This window comes from Saccopteryx bilineata, chromosome 6, assembly GCF_036850765.1.
Source record: "Saccopteryx bilineata isolate mSacBil1 chromosome 6, mSacBil1_pri_phased_curated, whole genome shotgun sequence".
Lineage (NCBI taxonomy): Eukaryota > Metazoa > Chordata > Mammalia > Chiroptera > Emballonuridae > Saccopteryx > Saccopteryx bilineata.
In genome coordinates, this window is record NC_089495.1 from 130021650 (window position 1) to 130036737 (window position 15088).

General features: G+C 56.3%; 1 protein-coding gene across 1 annotated transcript; it reads right to left on the bottom strand.

The window, feature by feature from the left end:
* Nucleotides 1-912: 912 nt before the first annotated feature.
* Nucleotides 913-14443, bottom strand: IQCA1L (IQ motif containing with AAA domain 1 like). The gene is made up of 19 exons (XM_066237547.1): nucleotides 14433-14443; nucleotides 13481-13808; nucleotides 12396-12515; nucleotides 11900-12085; nucleotides 9953-10024; nucleotides 8352-8557; nucleotides 7707-7791; nucleotides 7100-7240; nucleotides 6901-6976; nucleotides 6342-6448; nucleotides 5431-5514; nucleotides 5223-5278; nucleotides 4415-4497; nucleotides 4118-4225; nucleotides 3330-3529; nucleotides 2641-2727; nucleotides 2212-2389; nucleotides 1582-1820; nucleotides 913-1014 (listed from the first exon to the last, which is right to left on the bottom strand). The coding sequence occupies exons 1-19, from the start codon at nucleotides 14441-14443 to the stop codon at nucleotides 913-915; spliced, it is 2469 nt and encodes an 822-aa protein (XP_066093644.1).
* Between the last annotated feature and the right edge of the window lie 645 nt (nucleotides 14444-15088).

The window sequence follows — 15088 nt, forward strand, 5'->3', positions numbered from 1 at the left end:
GGCTCAGCTGAGCTACCGCCGACCATACCAGCTAGCCCTAGTCCCCTGCGGTCTCACCTCACCAGGTTCCCATTGCCCTTACAATCCTTGGAACACACCTTGACCTTTATTAACACCCTCTTTACATGGCTTCTTCGGGGAGAACCTGGGACCCCTCGTGTTTCCCACCTCTGGCCCTTCCAGCTCTTCTCCCCCTATCTGGGGGACCCACAGACAGACTTCCACCTAAGGGCAGGTGCTGCATCCCGCTCATGCCCCTGGGGCCAGGCTCTGGGTCAAAGACAGAGTGCTGAGCTCAGGCAGGTGGGAGGGGGCCCTCCAGAGAAAAGAGGCGAAGACCACTCAGAAAAGGCGCCGTATCGCCCAGCAGCCACAAGCACCTTCATTCACCTCCCCACACTCTCTCCTTCCCACCCCGCCATGTCCCTGACTTCCCAGACCCTTTGGGAGGAATAATCTGACCCTAGAGGAGAAGGAACCTTGGGATCTCTCCTCACTTCACAGGAAAGAACTGTGCAACCCCCACAGGGCATCAGTGCCCAGCAGGGCCAGACCTTGGTCGACTGACCTCCAGACTCCTACTTTTCCCTCTTTCTCTACTAACCTAGACCTTCCTTTTCCCTTCCCCATCCTTTTCTCCAAGTTCTCCTCCCCTCCACACCTTGAGGGGGAAAAGGAATGGGGAATCAGGACAGAAAAATGACAGGGTGAAGTTGGAGGACAGGGATCTTGATGGGGCAAGGGGTACCAGGTGGAAGCAGGGGACATGGGACAAGGGGCAAAAGCACAGAGATGGACAAAGACAGCTGGTCCCTAAGCCATCCAGGCAGTTTATGCCTCTGCCCCCTGGTCCCCTGTCCCGGGAGGCACTGCCTGGTCCCACGGCTCCTCTGGGACACCCAGCCTTGGCAGTCACTTCCATTTCTTCTCCTTTGCGAGCTTAGCCTCCTCGGCATCCAGGAACTCGCTAAATTTTGTCCTCTTCTTGCCCAGTGGAGTGTTGAAGTACCAGTCCTGGGTTGGAGGAGGAGGAGGAGGGTGAGTGCATCAGATCTGGCCCTCGGTTTTGCCTGCTGACCTCACCCCCTCCATGTTTACGGATCTGTGTCCACAGCAGCCTTCCTTCTACCCGCCCTGGGTCTGGCAACCTGCTAGAGCCAGGGTTTCTATTGCTCCCACTCCATGTTCCAGGCCACCGTGTCAGCCACCGCCAGGGGTTAGCCCTCCTCTTCCCACCTGCAGTCCTCTTTTCTGGGCTCCCATGACCATCCCACCATCATAGGGGTGGCCACTGACTCACAGGTAAGGGAGAGAATGGCAGCTGGAGCCAGAACCAGCCACGGGCTCCCAATACACAGATGGTGTTCTCAGGCTCCCTCTCTCAGGGTCACCAGGTGAGTCAGTCCTGCCCATGTGTCCTTCCCTCCCAGGCTGAGCTCCAAGGGGAAGCAGAGAGGGGGGTCCCAGGCATGCTGTAGAGGGCTAACTCCCTGGCTGGTACTGGCCCATGACTCTCCCCCCCCCCAGCTTCTCCTCTTTCTCCCTCCCCTCTACCCCCCCAGCACTGGTCACAAGCTTCACCTTCAGGGACTCTGACTCCTCCCTGTACACTGGCTCCAGCTTCGCCAGGTGACTCAGGAACTCTGAGGCCACCAGGGGCCGCTTGGACAACTGCAGCATCCGCCGCTGGGTGAGCACCGATCGAATGGCTTGGAGAATGTGACCTGATGTGTAGCCATCGGACACCTTGGCCAGAGCACTGATGTCCAGGTTCTGGGTCACCTGGACTCCCTGGGCATACAGCAAATGCTTCCACAGCACTGCAGTCGTGGGAGAGGACACAGGAGTAGGGGTGAGGGCAGGAGGGAGAGAGGCTGTGGGCGCCTCGCCTGGGTCTGGAAGGAGCTGTGTGCTGCTGGACAGTGAGCCTCTCCTCCCCGGAAGGTAGAACTCACCCTCCCCACTCAACACAAGGAAATGAGACGTGAGGACCTCAGTGGCCTGCCCGTGTCCCTATGTCCACAGAACCAGGCCAGGCCCTAGGCCGCTAGGTAGCTTGTGCAGCGGCCAGCCCTTCCAGAGCACCTGGCTGTGGAGGTGTTGCTCAGAGCCATTGTGGGTGATGGGCAGAAGGGTGGGGAGGATATGGCAGGAGTGGTCCCAGGACCCCTCATCTGGTGGCCCGTCACCGCACCCTTAGCCAGGCCGCACCATAGCGAGAAGCGTAATCGGGCTGTGGCATGAAGAGGACACGCTCATAGGTCTGACACAGCCCCTTCATCTCAGCGAGCTGCGGCCGGTTGGTGGTCCCTATCAGCAGGACACGATCTCCGGGATTCAGCAGTCTCAGGGCCTTGGTAAGGTCCTTCCTTATGCGCTTTGGGTCCATCTGCTCTGGGAAGACAGGGTTGGTGGGGTGGGGTGGGGACACAGTGACTGATCCCACAGGCTTCTAAGTTCTCAGGGCACCTGTCCACGCTCACATGGACCCTGAGGGACAGATGGGAGTGGGAGTCAGTTCTGCTTTAAGGATTGGGCAATAAGACAGGGGGAGGACGGGACACTTGTCCAAGGCCACACAGTGGCTGAGGCTCAGAGTGGCTTACTGGGGGCTTGAGCTGCCTCCCCACACTCCCTCACCTCCTTCTCTTCTTTTGGAACCTTCTTATAGAAATTCTTCTCGGCATCCCCGATCCAGATCACTGAGGGCTGGAGGAGTCGAGCCACCTGGACAGATCACAGAATGGAAACCTGACATTAGACATCCCAGGCCCTGGTCAGTTAGCTCAGTCAGTTAGAACATGGTTCCAAAACACCAAAGTTGCTGGTTCGATCCCCAATCAAAGCATATACAGGAAGAGACCAATGAATGAACAACTAAGTGGAATAATAAATGAATGCTCTTTCTTCTCCCTTTCTCTCTCTGTCCCTCTAAAAATCAATCAATCAATAATAAATAAATAAGTAGACATCCCTGGGCAAAGCTTACCTCCAATCCAGGGTCAGGGCCAGCCTCAGACAATGGCAGCTTCAGAGCATCAGCCTCTACTTCCCACATCCTGCCAACCCCAACTGCCAGCCCTCTGCATACCCATCACACCTTAGTGTGAGCAGAGTCCCTGCCCTCCCTGGGGAGTAAGGGTGGCTACATCTTAAGCCTCATCCTTCCTTCCCATTTTCCCCAAGTTCCTCCATTACTGTGGCTTCAGGTGCCAACCAGCTCCTAGCAGGTCTTGGTAAGGACCTTACCAGCTCCTGAAGTCATGCCAACTAGGCATAAAGCCCACCCAGCTTTAGTTGTCAGAGTCTGAGTACTAGAAATGCTAAACCTTAAAGACGAGATGCATCATCATCTGCACCCCAGCCTTGCCAGGGTATTTGCCCTTCAGGTTGGCAGGTGACAGGTCGAACAGATTGGCACCGGTTTCTGTGCACACAGCATTGACCAGCATCTTCTTCCCCATGCCAGAAGGGCCCACCAGGAGGATAGAGCGGATGAGGGGAGCCATGGAGTGTATATCTTGGGAGCCTGAGAGAGGAAACATGGACAAGAGGCTGGCAGGGGGCCGGCTAGGGCCCGGGGATAGGACGTTGGGTAAGGTGAGGTCAAAGGCCTGGGGCTGGGTGGGATGAAGTTTGGATCCTGGCTACACTGTCTTCCCCTACAGCCTGAGCAGTCCCCCCAGCAAGCATGTTGAGAGCAGCAGCCCAGAGGACTTCCAATGGCTTAGTCATCACCATGACTACATGTGGGTATCAGGAGGAAGCACTTTGCCCCTTCCAATGTCTTTCCTATTTCCCATGCCATCTGTTCCACCCCTGAATTATGAAGGGCATGGGACCAACCAGTTCAGAAAGACCTCAGTCTTCTGGGAATGGGTTGACTACAGGATGTCACTTAGGATTGAGTAAGGAGCTGGAGGTGTGGGCTCCTCAGCAGGTCAAGAGCCCACATGACTTATGGGGTGGCCCAGGTAGTGTGAGACCTCCAGAAGGGGTGGGGGCAAGCAGGAAGAGTCCAACATGGGTCCCTGGCATGGGGCATTGGAGGCCCAGGTTGGATGTGTCTGAGCCATCCTACGACCCCTCCCCACTCCTTTCCCCCAAGGCCTCTCACCAAGCCGGAGGACCCCGTACAAGGCTATGTTCTGTTGAGTGTCAAACAGGGAAGGCATGGACAACTTGTTGGCCAGATTCAGAATGGATCCAAGATAGAGGCAGTCACCTGAGGGACAGGGGGCCACCTGGTGAGTGGCACCCACTTGGACAGGGCCAAGAGAGAGAACCACTCAAGGAGAAGGTTCACTTCAGAAGAAAGTTAGTAGTAGGACACCAGGAAGGCTATGGAGGGGGGGACAGGGGGATGTGGGCACCATTCCTCTGCCTGGGAACAGGCACAGGGGAGGGGTCTCACCGACAAAGTCCTTCAATGCCACTGCCTTATTCTTCTTTAGAATGCCAAAGCTGACAAGCTCTTCAAACAGTGAGGCCACAGACCTGGCAGAGGATGGCGCAGGGCCCCCCCACCAGGGATGAAGGGATACGGAGACAGAGATAAGTGGGGTGTTGCTGCAGGAATGAGGGGAGGGGCTTGAGGGGCTAAAGGGCCCTCCTGCCCCACATCCTGTAACCAATATCAATAGTGCCACCAGACAGCCAGTACCAGAAGGTGTGGCACAAACCCCTGGGCCCAGAAGGCAGTCTGCCCACACACAGAGGGTGCTCTGGGTTGAGAGGGTGTGAGAGGGACCAGTGCTTCCGTTAACACCTCACCCTCCTCCTAGAACACAACTTTAAGGCAGACACGCTATGCGAGGGGTGACCATTAAAGCAGCTAATGCCACCGTGCCCATGACTCACTTCACTAGAGAAGTGAGTAAGAAGGGACCACTGACAAATTCTTCAATGACCCAGAGTGAGAAGCCCAGGGGAAGACGGTTTTGTAAAGGACAGAGCTGCTCAAGGGAGTGTGTAGTACAAGGCTCAATTCCCGTCTCATTCTGTACCATCATTTGAAAGTGCTCGCTTATGCTTCTGTCTGATCCTCACAAGCTCTCTTGGGAGTTTTGGAAGGGGAGGTGCTTAGTGAATAAACACGGGGAGTCAGAACGGTTAAGTGACTTCCCTGAGGTCACACAGCAGCAGAACACGGGCCATCAGTAGAATGTGTCCTGGGCCAGGGCTCACTCCACCCCCTACAAGAAGGTGGGAGGGTATGCTACCTGTCTGGGGTCAGGTCCTTTTCCTTCTTCCCCCCAGCTTTCTTTCCAGCTTTCTTCTGGTTGGAAATAAGCATGTCGGAAATTGTCTTGTGTTTCTTGTCCCCTCCCCTACTCGCGCCGCGCGCGCACGCGCGCGCGCACACACACACACACACACACACACACACACTGTGTGCCCTCTCCTGTCCGGTCAGGCCCCTCATCTTGCCTTCGGAGCCTTGAAAGGTCTGTCCACCTCCAGGTCCACAGCCAGGCGCAGGGTCTTTAGCTCTTGACGCATCAGCTCATCCACCTGCAGAGACAGCAGTGTCTGGAGGAGCAGGCGAGGGGGGCGGGCCCCGGGAGGGGGATAGGGGGTGAGGAAGAGCAGCAGGGGAGAGGCAGGGCAGGAGGGAGAGCAGGGGGAGGGGCTGGGGAGGAGGGGCAGGTGAGGTGAGGATGAAGAGGAGGCCCAGGAGGCCGGGTGGACAGGAAGACAGCAGCCTCAGAGCAGAGCCCCTGAGCCCAGTGAAGGCAGCAGGTAGCTAACTTTCTTATGTGTTCTTTTGGAACCCCTGGCCTTGGCATTTGTCCCTGGTCCCTGCACCTGTCCACACTCAGACCTAATCCATATTCTGCACCTGTAGGAGCCCTGTTCTCAACCGGCATCAGTGTGGGGAGAAGCCCTCAGGATGGAGTTGGGGGGCTTTCAGCTGAAGCTTCAGACCCAGCTGTAGTGTCTGTGACCTTGAGGAGTTGCATGACCTCTCAGCCTCAGTTTTTCATGAGTAACAGTGGGAAAATCACGGTGCTGACCTCAAGGGTTGTTAGAAAGATCATATGACCTAACACTTCCCAGGGTGAATTGCAGGAGTGGATTAAGGGTGGGTGAAGATGGTGGGGGGTGTGACCCTGGCTTACAGCACCGCCAGTCCTCACCTCTGGGCTGTGTCTGCATCTGAGGGAGAAAGAAGGACTCAGGGAGGCAGAGGTCTGAGATGGACTATGCCAGGAAGGCAGTGGCCAGAGGGTAAGCATGGGCATGGGGAGAGACAGGATCGAGTGGACAGAGCCCGAAGCAGCTGGAGACCCTGGTGGGAAGAGGGAACTTCCAGGGAGGCCTGGAGCCAGAGTGCTCACCTGTATCCGGACCTCCTTCTCCATTTCCTTCCTTTTCTCCACCCGGAGGGCCTCGGCATCAAAGCTCTGATCAGGGTATATGGTCTTCTGCCAGTTCTTCCACATATCTGAGCATAGAGAGATAGGTGGCGTGAAGCTCTGAGTCCCAGGTGAGCTCACGCACACACACGCGTACATGGGCCAGGAGCCTGACCCACGCTGGTCCACCTCTTTCTCTGTCTCTCTCTTTCTGTTTCTCTGTCTGCCTGTCTGTCTTTCACACACATGCACACAATGGCCAGGAACCTGACCCAGGCTGGTCACCCTGCTACTTGGTACTGCTTCCCCCCAGACCATAGACAGAGGGGCCTGATGCCACGGCCTGTGACTGCAGGATTTGGACCCAAACCCGTAACTGTCCCCGCCCCTCTCCCTTTGGCATTATCCCCTTGGCTTACACACCCACACTGCCACCTCATGACCCATACACTTCATGTCCACTTTCCCCAGGACCGAGGGTTGGTCCAAGGCCCCACAGGGCTTGGGCAGCTTCCCGCTTCCCAGTCTTCTCTGCCCTTACTTTTATACTCCTCATGTCCGGCATTGATCAGGGGTATAAATTTGGATGGCAACACCTGCAGCATCACATCTGCTTCCTAGAACAGAAACAGCCTTTGACCTTGACCCCTTCACAAAGTCTGACCCCAATTCTCACCCAGACTAGCCTTCCCACCAGGAATCCCCTCAGACATTGCTCCCCCCTGCCCACTTGTCCACACATCCAGGAGCTGCCTTCCCTCTTTCTTGGTCTTTTCTTCCTTCCCTTTCTTCTTCTCTTTTTTCTCCTTTTCCTTCTCTTTGTTTTTGTCTTGGTCCTTCTTCTTGCTCTCCTGGAGATATGCCTCCAGGTCCATCTTTACCTGTGACCAGGGACAAGAGATGCTTCAGAGAGGACCAAAGGCATTTTAGAGAAGAAAACCCAGGACCTGTGGCTGGGGTGGATTCAGGATCGCCAAGGCCTAGGGGAACTTGGGGCATCCAAATGGCTGAGAGTCCAGAGATTTCTGGGGATCCAGGAAGTGGGGCACTGGGTGATGAAGTGTCTGGACCAGAGCAACTGCTCTCTCCTGGCCCATGGGGCTCTAGAGCCACCATAGTCTCACCGGACAGCTCCCCTCCATGACCAGCAATGCCTTCTCCAGAGGCAGGTACCACCCCTCTCCACCGCCGCCCATGCAGTCTTCCTAACGACATGTTTGTTCCAGCCACCTCTGCCTCCATGGGGGCTGGTTTCACCTGGCACCCCCCTCCAGCTTACACTAGTACTCCCTGTAACCTCAGACTCCGCCAGCCTCAGAAAGTCTCCTGCCCCCACCTCCAGGGTACCTGTTCCGGAGTCTTGTCTGAGAAGATCAGGTAAGATCCACCTAAAGACTCATCTGGATACTCAGGAAATCGGCCAGTAAGGGCACTAGGTGAACATAAGATAGTCAAAGAGATGGACAGCCAGGTGAGTGGATGGACGGATGGACAGATGGGCAAACGGATGGGTGGACGGATGGGTGGGTGGGTGGGTGAGTGGATGGAGGGATGGGTGAGTGGGTGGGTGGAGGGATGGACGGATGGATGGATGAATGGACGGATGGATGAATGGGTGGACGGGTGGGTGGATGAATGTAGAGAAGGGTGGGGAAAGATAAAAGACCAGGGAGACTGAGGGAGAGAGGGAAAGAACAGACAGTTACAGAAAGAAAGGACAGGTTACTCAGGGGACATTCCTGAATGCTTTCCCCATCTTATTCTAACAGTTTCTTTTCCATCTGGGGAAGTAGGAAGTCATGTGCAGAGACGGTCGTGTAGATTGGGGACCCCGGCTTTAAGCCAATGTGTCAGCAGTGTGTTGGTGAGATGGGGGTGAATGGACCAAAGGGCCGAGGCCAGACCAGAGGACAAGACAGGTGTAGGGACACGAGGTGGGAGGAGAAGGAAAAGGCATTGAGGGTTGATTCAGCTGAGGCTGGGGACACTGACTGGCACTCGATAAACCACTCTCGGATTTGCTCCTTAATTTTCTCCCTCATGTCGGGCCCCTCGGTCTCTCTGAGAGCGTCTTGGGTCTTCACCGCAGCCAACTGGAACTCCTCCTCCTTCTCCATCTGTTGGAGCCGCCTGACGTCCTCCATGAGGGTGGTCGGGGATGTGGAGCCCTGGCGCTCCACCTGGTTAGGCAAGGTGAGCTGGGGACACAGGAAGGGAACCACAGGGCTCAGGACTGCAAGCAAGAAGGACCCGGCCTCAGGTTCACACACCTGCCCCCCCCACGCATTCCCTACACTTGCGCCTCGCATGCACACCCACAGGAAACGCTGGGCAGGCCTGCATCAGGAGAAATTGTTTGGAGCCGAAACTGGCTGTGTAAATTACACTGGTAATGAGTTGGCTAGATGCACCCGGGCGGGCCCCCTTGCCTGCCTCCCGGGCCCACCCTCCCCTGCGAGCCACCGGCCCCAGCCCCCACCGTGCCCCCCACCCAGCATGCCACGTCGGCAGCCGCGCTCGCAGCCACTTTCCTGCCTCATTGGCTCCCAAATGTATTTTAAATATCACTCTGCGCAGAGACAATTACTGAAAACGCTGAGCTCACACTGCTGATGGGACCAGGCGGCCGGGCTCATTCCTCACTCACTGCTGTGCCGTGCCCCCCTGCCCCCTCCCCACCAAAGCCTGACCATCAGACCCCCAACAAGTCTCTGGCCTCCACTCCCACGGAGCAGACCCTGGCCCCTCCCACCTCCTGAAGCCCCCACGCCTCCTAGAGGAGCCACCCCAGGCCTGTCACCTGTCACTCCAGCTCCCCCCCCCCCAGACCCCATTCTCAACCAAGCCTCCACAGGCTTTCTCAGGGATCACGTCCCTCACCCCTGCCGCCTTAAGTTAGTGAAGACCCGCTGGATGAAGAAGGAAGCATCAGAGAGCAGAGGACAGACAGATTCAGGGAGCAGGGCCTGTTCAACCCCTGAGCACACAGCCTGGGCTCTGCCCCTCTGACCACCCACACTCCCTCGTGTGCACACTCTCACCTCATGTGTTCACACTTAGCCCTGCTCCCTTCATGCAGAGGAAAAGCAAGTCTGGCGTCCCCTGGGCAAGTGGGGAGCCTAGGGCTCTGGAAATGCTCTGGTGTACGTGGGGTGTGCCCCATCCCACCTGGGCCCGGCGGTTCTCCCACTGGCCAGTGGCCTTCTCCCTCTGCTGGGCCCACCTGCACAGCCTCTCCTCCAGACAGGGGCACAGATGGGTCCAGGAAACTCAGTGCTACTATCCCTCATGCCAGACCCACGTTTGAGATCCTTCCAAGGGCTCTAAAAGGAGGATGGTAAGGGACATGGCTCGGCTATTGGTCTCCTGTCTTCCTTCCCAACCGAACCCTGAAGGATTCCTCAGGTTCATTGGGGCTGGCGTTTCCTTCTCCATCACGCCCTGCACAGTCCCAAGTGTGAATGGTGTGGGCAGGGAGGGCTGTGCAGCGCTGCGCTCTGGGGAGGGCTGGGGCTTGGAGGGAGCAGACTTGGGGAGGTGTCCCGTGCACCAGCCAGCCCGGCACCCCCACATGTGGCCAGGGAGAGACTCACCATGCCGATGAACTCCATCTCTGTTTGCCGGTCCTGCCGAGTGTGTTTCCTCTGCAGGTAACCTTTCCACACCTGGGGGGACACACGGGCCCAGACAGTCCTCACACTGCATTTCTCTGGGGACCTTCCAGAAGGTCTGGCTAGGGGAGGTTTGGGAGGAGCTGGAGAGGCACCTGGTGCAGGGGCAGCTCACAGGCAGCTGTCCTCTGAGCAGGAACAGCCCAGAACAGGCTGGGGTGAGGATGCACCCAAGCCATCCAGCTCCAAGGCTTCATTCCCACAGGGGCCCCCAGGAATCCCTCCTCATCTCCACCCCTGAATCTGCTGTATCTTTTGAGGCACAGACAAGAGTTCAATGTCCACGGTCTCCGAGGAGCACTTAACACTCTCATGTCTCAGAATTCCTGTAGCATTTGGAATGAATATTCAGATCCACCCAGACTCGTAAACATCAGTGCTATTAGGGATTATGGAGCTCCCCTAGGGAATTCCTGCATTTTTGACACTAGGAAACTGAGGCTGGAGACGGGACATGGTCTCTCCCAGGCCCAGAGTCTGTCACTGCAGAGCGGAGATCAGGGAGCCAAGCTTCCTGACTTCTCCCCCAGTGCCCTTCTTCCAGGATGCCTCCCACTCTCAGACCTGTGAACAGGCTGCTGCCAGCAGGTGGAGGAAGGGACACTGGGTGGAGGGAGGCAGGACAGGCTCCTGTCCCGGCTCCTGGGAAAGGCCCATAGTAACAGCCTCCGATTACTATACATCCTGGAGGACTCAAACATCGGGATGTACGATTTCCATACCCCAATGTCTGACAACAGGGACATGACTTGCACTGGCTCCTGTGAGGAAGTGAGTGGGACTCTGTCTTGGGGGCTGACCCTCCCTCCTCTCAAAAGGCTTGCTTTATCAGTGAGGACCTCCTCCTTCTCCATGTGGCAGCTGGACGTTGGGTCAGTCCCCAAATGTGGGGGGTTCCTCTTGGGACACTGCCTACCCATCAGTAATCAAAATCTATCCCATTTGGAGAGAATATCTGTTCTCAGGGATGATGGTTATTAGTTGGTTTGTTTGCTTTTGGGTTTTGGTAGAAAGTGGTACTACGTTTCCTCTCTTGGGCCAGCAAACAGAAGTGTCTGAGGCATTGGGACTTGCGGGAGGAGGAGAGACAGCCCCAGCCCCACGCCAGCTGTTCTGGGCCTGCTTCTGGAAAGAAAAGGTGGCAAGTGACTTCCTGGGACAGAGCAGGGCCCCAGGAGTGGTGACAGCTGCAGGAGCCAAGTGGCCCCTTTCTGCACTGAAATTGTCCCAGGGCGCCTCTAGTGTTGTCAAGATGGAAACCACAACTTCCCAGCCTCATGGCCAGGCCCACGTGCTGGGGGCACGCAGGGGCTGGCAGGTGTGGAATGCCCATCAGAACAGTAAGAAGGCATGGGGAAATCTGGGGACAGCTGGGTGTTCTGTAGCAAGCAGGAAGGGGCATAACGATGCTATTTCCACAAGAAACTAGAGGGTGACTCCAGAGGACAAAGACCTTCAGGACGCTAGGATCACATCAGTTCTCTCATCACAATCCCTTTCCTCAGCTGCCAAGAGGCTCAGGGTACATTCTAGTGACTTATTTTTAACAGTCTCAAGAGTTTCTGAAACAATCATCTAATCTGTTCTGCTACCTTATGATGGATCATTCTCACCTAATTTTAATGATCCTTCTATTTCTAGGGCTTTCACGGTACCCCACTTCAAGTCCTTTTGGGGACAGAGATGTAGAATAAATAATAAACAAACAAGATACATGGTTATTGACTTCTAAAGGTCTTTGGTTTAGGATTTAGTTGTGGGGCTGCAGAATCTAAGCACCTGCACCTCTGTCATCAACTGCTAAGCTAGGCAGGCTTCCTAGAAGAGGTGACTACCTCACCCTTCCTCCTGGATGCTGGGGGTGGCTACCTTCTGAACAGCAACCACTGCTTGGTCCTGATTTAAGTTGTGCCACTCGCCCTCCCTCATCTTCCGGTCCCATTCTTCCTGTCTCCGAATCTCTTGAACAAAGGTGGCTCGGATCCGGCCTTGCCTGGCCCGCTCAGCTGTTTGCAGCAGGATTATGGCTTCTGTCCGGTCCATTTCCGTAAAGCCCTGGCCAGAGAAGAGGCAGAGGAGGAGAAGATGAGGGAGGGCTTGCACTCGGGTGGGCAGTTGGGAAATCAAGACACTAAGGACAAGCTGGGGGGTGCGATCCTCTCAGGACACCTAGGCACCCAGTCTGGCCCTTCTGTCTCCGTGTTAGAAGGTGACAAGGACACAGGAGCAGCCTTGAAGGAGGCCATGGACTGCCCAAAGAGCATTCCCAGGTGGGTGGAGGGCAGGGCAGGGCAGGACTGGGCCACCTGTATCCTGGAGCAGGGCTATTACTACAGGAGTCTGGGAGGGTGCCCCTTGAACTTGCCCCCTTGGAGGACACTGGCTCCATGCTGGCCAGGATCTCCGCCAGCATCAGCTTGCGCTTCTTCAGAATGCTGGTCTGTTCTAGCAGGAAGTATTTGGGGATTGGAACCTGCAAGTCGGCCTTTGGGATAATATGGGGAAGGGAGGGTCCGGAATCAGAAGCCAGGCCACCTAGCCGGTCCATTACTCTTTTCAGTTACTTACACAGACCCTGGCACTGTCCTTCTCCATGCCAGATCTCCCCCAGGGGTACTGGCAGACCTCACCAGCAGTCACCCCTCTCTCCCTGCCTCAACCACGTGGCCAAAGGTGAATTCCAGAGGCTTATGGTAGCTGGCGGGCTGTGGTCCCAAACCTGTCTATGCACCAGAATCAACTGGGAAGCTCTTAAAATGCAGGCTCCCAGGCCCTCCGCTGACCTCCGCATCAGAGCGGCAGGGCCGGCAGAATCTGTTTGTTTGTTTTTTGAGTCCACAGGCTGAGTCTGACACACCTGGTTGAGGAAACCAAGAGAGTGCTTTGGAGGTGGCACAGTGAACCGTGACCTTGGTGGGGGACTGTGGGGGGTGCTGGAGGCCGGTGCAGAAGCCCTGGGCTCTAGAACCTGCTGCTGTACTCAGATCTCCTGAGGGTCTTGTTGAAATGCAAGTGCAGAGTAATAGGGTTGGGGTGCCAGCAGAGATTCTGCATTTCTAACAAGCTCCTAGGTGACGCTGACTGCTGCTGGTCCACCCACCCCACTTTGAGGAGCAAACGTCTAAGAGCAGTGGTTTTCAACTGCCGGTCCGCACATGGACCAGCATGAAATTATTTCTGGCGGACCGGGATTAAAAAACCGCCCTTCGTGGGTCTTCCCAGCCAGGCGGGACATCTAGCCTGACTCTAGCCAACCCCTAACTACTTGCATGTGGCCTTACCGCACCCTGGTTCCTAAAGATCAAACCATCCCGGGATCCACCTGCTTGCCCCTCCTTCCCTCAAAGAAGTCCCAGTGGTGTCGGAGGGAGGTCAAGACCAGCCACACCCCCACCCTCCGCTGGTGTGGGCGTGGCTCCACGCTGTCCCGCCCCCCGCTCAGCTCCGCACAGGGGTGAGCTTTAGGTCCAGCAGCACGCGGTCCAGGCAGTGGCACTCGCACAGGTCTGCGCGCACCATCTCCTCCTTGAGCTCCAGCACGCGGCCCACCACGCCGTCCAGCAGGCGCCGCAGCAGCAGTCGCTTCTGCGGCTGCACCATCTGGTCGTAGAGGGTGTCGAACCGACGCATTAACCCCAGGTAGTACAGGTAGAGCACCGAGAGCCTGTACTGGAAGGACTGGCGCTCGTGGTTGGGCACCGGTTGGAGCAGAGGCTGCTCTTGGTCCAGCAGCTCTTGCAGGGTCACGTGGGAGGCGTCCCAGAGGCGTTGGTAAGATCTGGAGAGAGAGAGACAGCCGGCACTGAGGTGCTTTGAGCGTCAGAGGGGTGGGAACGGTGGTGGGTTTGAGGAGCTGCTGAACCTTTTGAGGAGTGTAAACTTGGGTTCCAGAAGGTGTGATGTGAAGGTTACTTATGGCACCAAGTGGGGGGCCTTCGCGGGGAGGGGGTGAGATGGTAGTCACAGTAAGCAAGGGGGCTTAGAAGTGTGAGATGGGAGTCACTAGAGGAATGAAGAATGGCTCTCAGGGGATCCCACTAAGGAAGAGGCCTTTTGGAGTCAGCAGGCAGGTGGTCCGTCCAGGCTGAGGGTGCAGCCCAGAGATGCTACAGTGGTCTAGGTGATGGGCAGTGGGTGGGAAGGCGGGTGCGGGATGAGTGTAGAGCCTGGGTCCTTCCACAGAGCAGAGGCCTGGTTCTGGATTTCACAGTTCAAGGAAAGTCTGAAGAGCAAAAGCTGACCGCAGGCTGGAGCCGCCAGGGCTGCTGTGTGGAAGTCTGGGGCCCCGCATGGACCCCCCGACCTGCCCCTACCAGCCCTTTCCCCACCCAGTGGCCCCAGCCCGACAGGACCTTGAGCAGGAGGCAGCTTGCTGCAGGGGCTCCCCTCCACCCCTACTCACTCTTCAGACATGGTGCCCACTCCTCACGCTGGCCTTGATGCGCTAGCTGGTCATCCAACCCACAGAACCTATGCGGTTCCCCTTAGACTCCACCCCCAGAACAGCCCAGTGTGAAAGGTTCTGTCCCATTGTCGAGGTGTTCTAAAGCGGTGGGGAGAGGGGCTGGGGGTGCACAACTGAGCACACACCTCAGAGGCTGTCCTGGAAGCAGCATGGTGAACGGGAGTTCAGGCGCCTTCAGCACAAGCCTTGGAATCAAGTTAAGGACGCAAAGTTAGGTGTCTCAAAAAACCTTCCCACCAATTTGTTCTGAAATGAAAGGGAAACACGTTAGGGGACAATGAGAACATCTTCAGGCTAGTTAGAAGCCGGTTCAGGTCTTACATTTTGTATCTTGTGGTAAATACACCTGTGTAGCCCCTTGTCTCAAATTATACCTCACCTTCACATGTCCATTTTTGAAATCACCACATTGAATGGGAGAAGTTCACTTAAAAAAAAAAAAAAGATTTATTGATTTTAGAGAGAAGGGGGAGAGAGAGAGAGAAAGTGAGAGGGAGGCAGGAAGCATCAACTCAGAGTTGCTTCTCGTCTGTGTCTTGACCAGGCAAACCCAGGGTTTCAACTGGTGACCTCAGCATTCCAGGTTAACGCTT

Bases quoted from the DNA above. Each gene is read 5' to 3' on its own strand.
- IQCA1L (XM_066237547.1), bottom strand. The intron at 8,558-9,952 runs GTGAGTCTCTCC...CTGTGTCCCCAG, and splicing joins AGATGGAGTTCATCGGCATG to CTCACCTTGCCTAACCAGGT. The intron at 5,279-5,430 runs GCAAGATGAGGG...ATTTCCAACCAG, and splicing joins GACCTTTCAAGGCTCCGAAG to AAGAAAGCTGGAAAGAAAGC.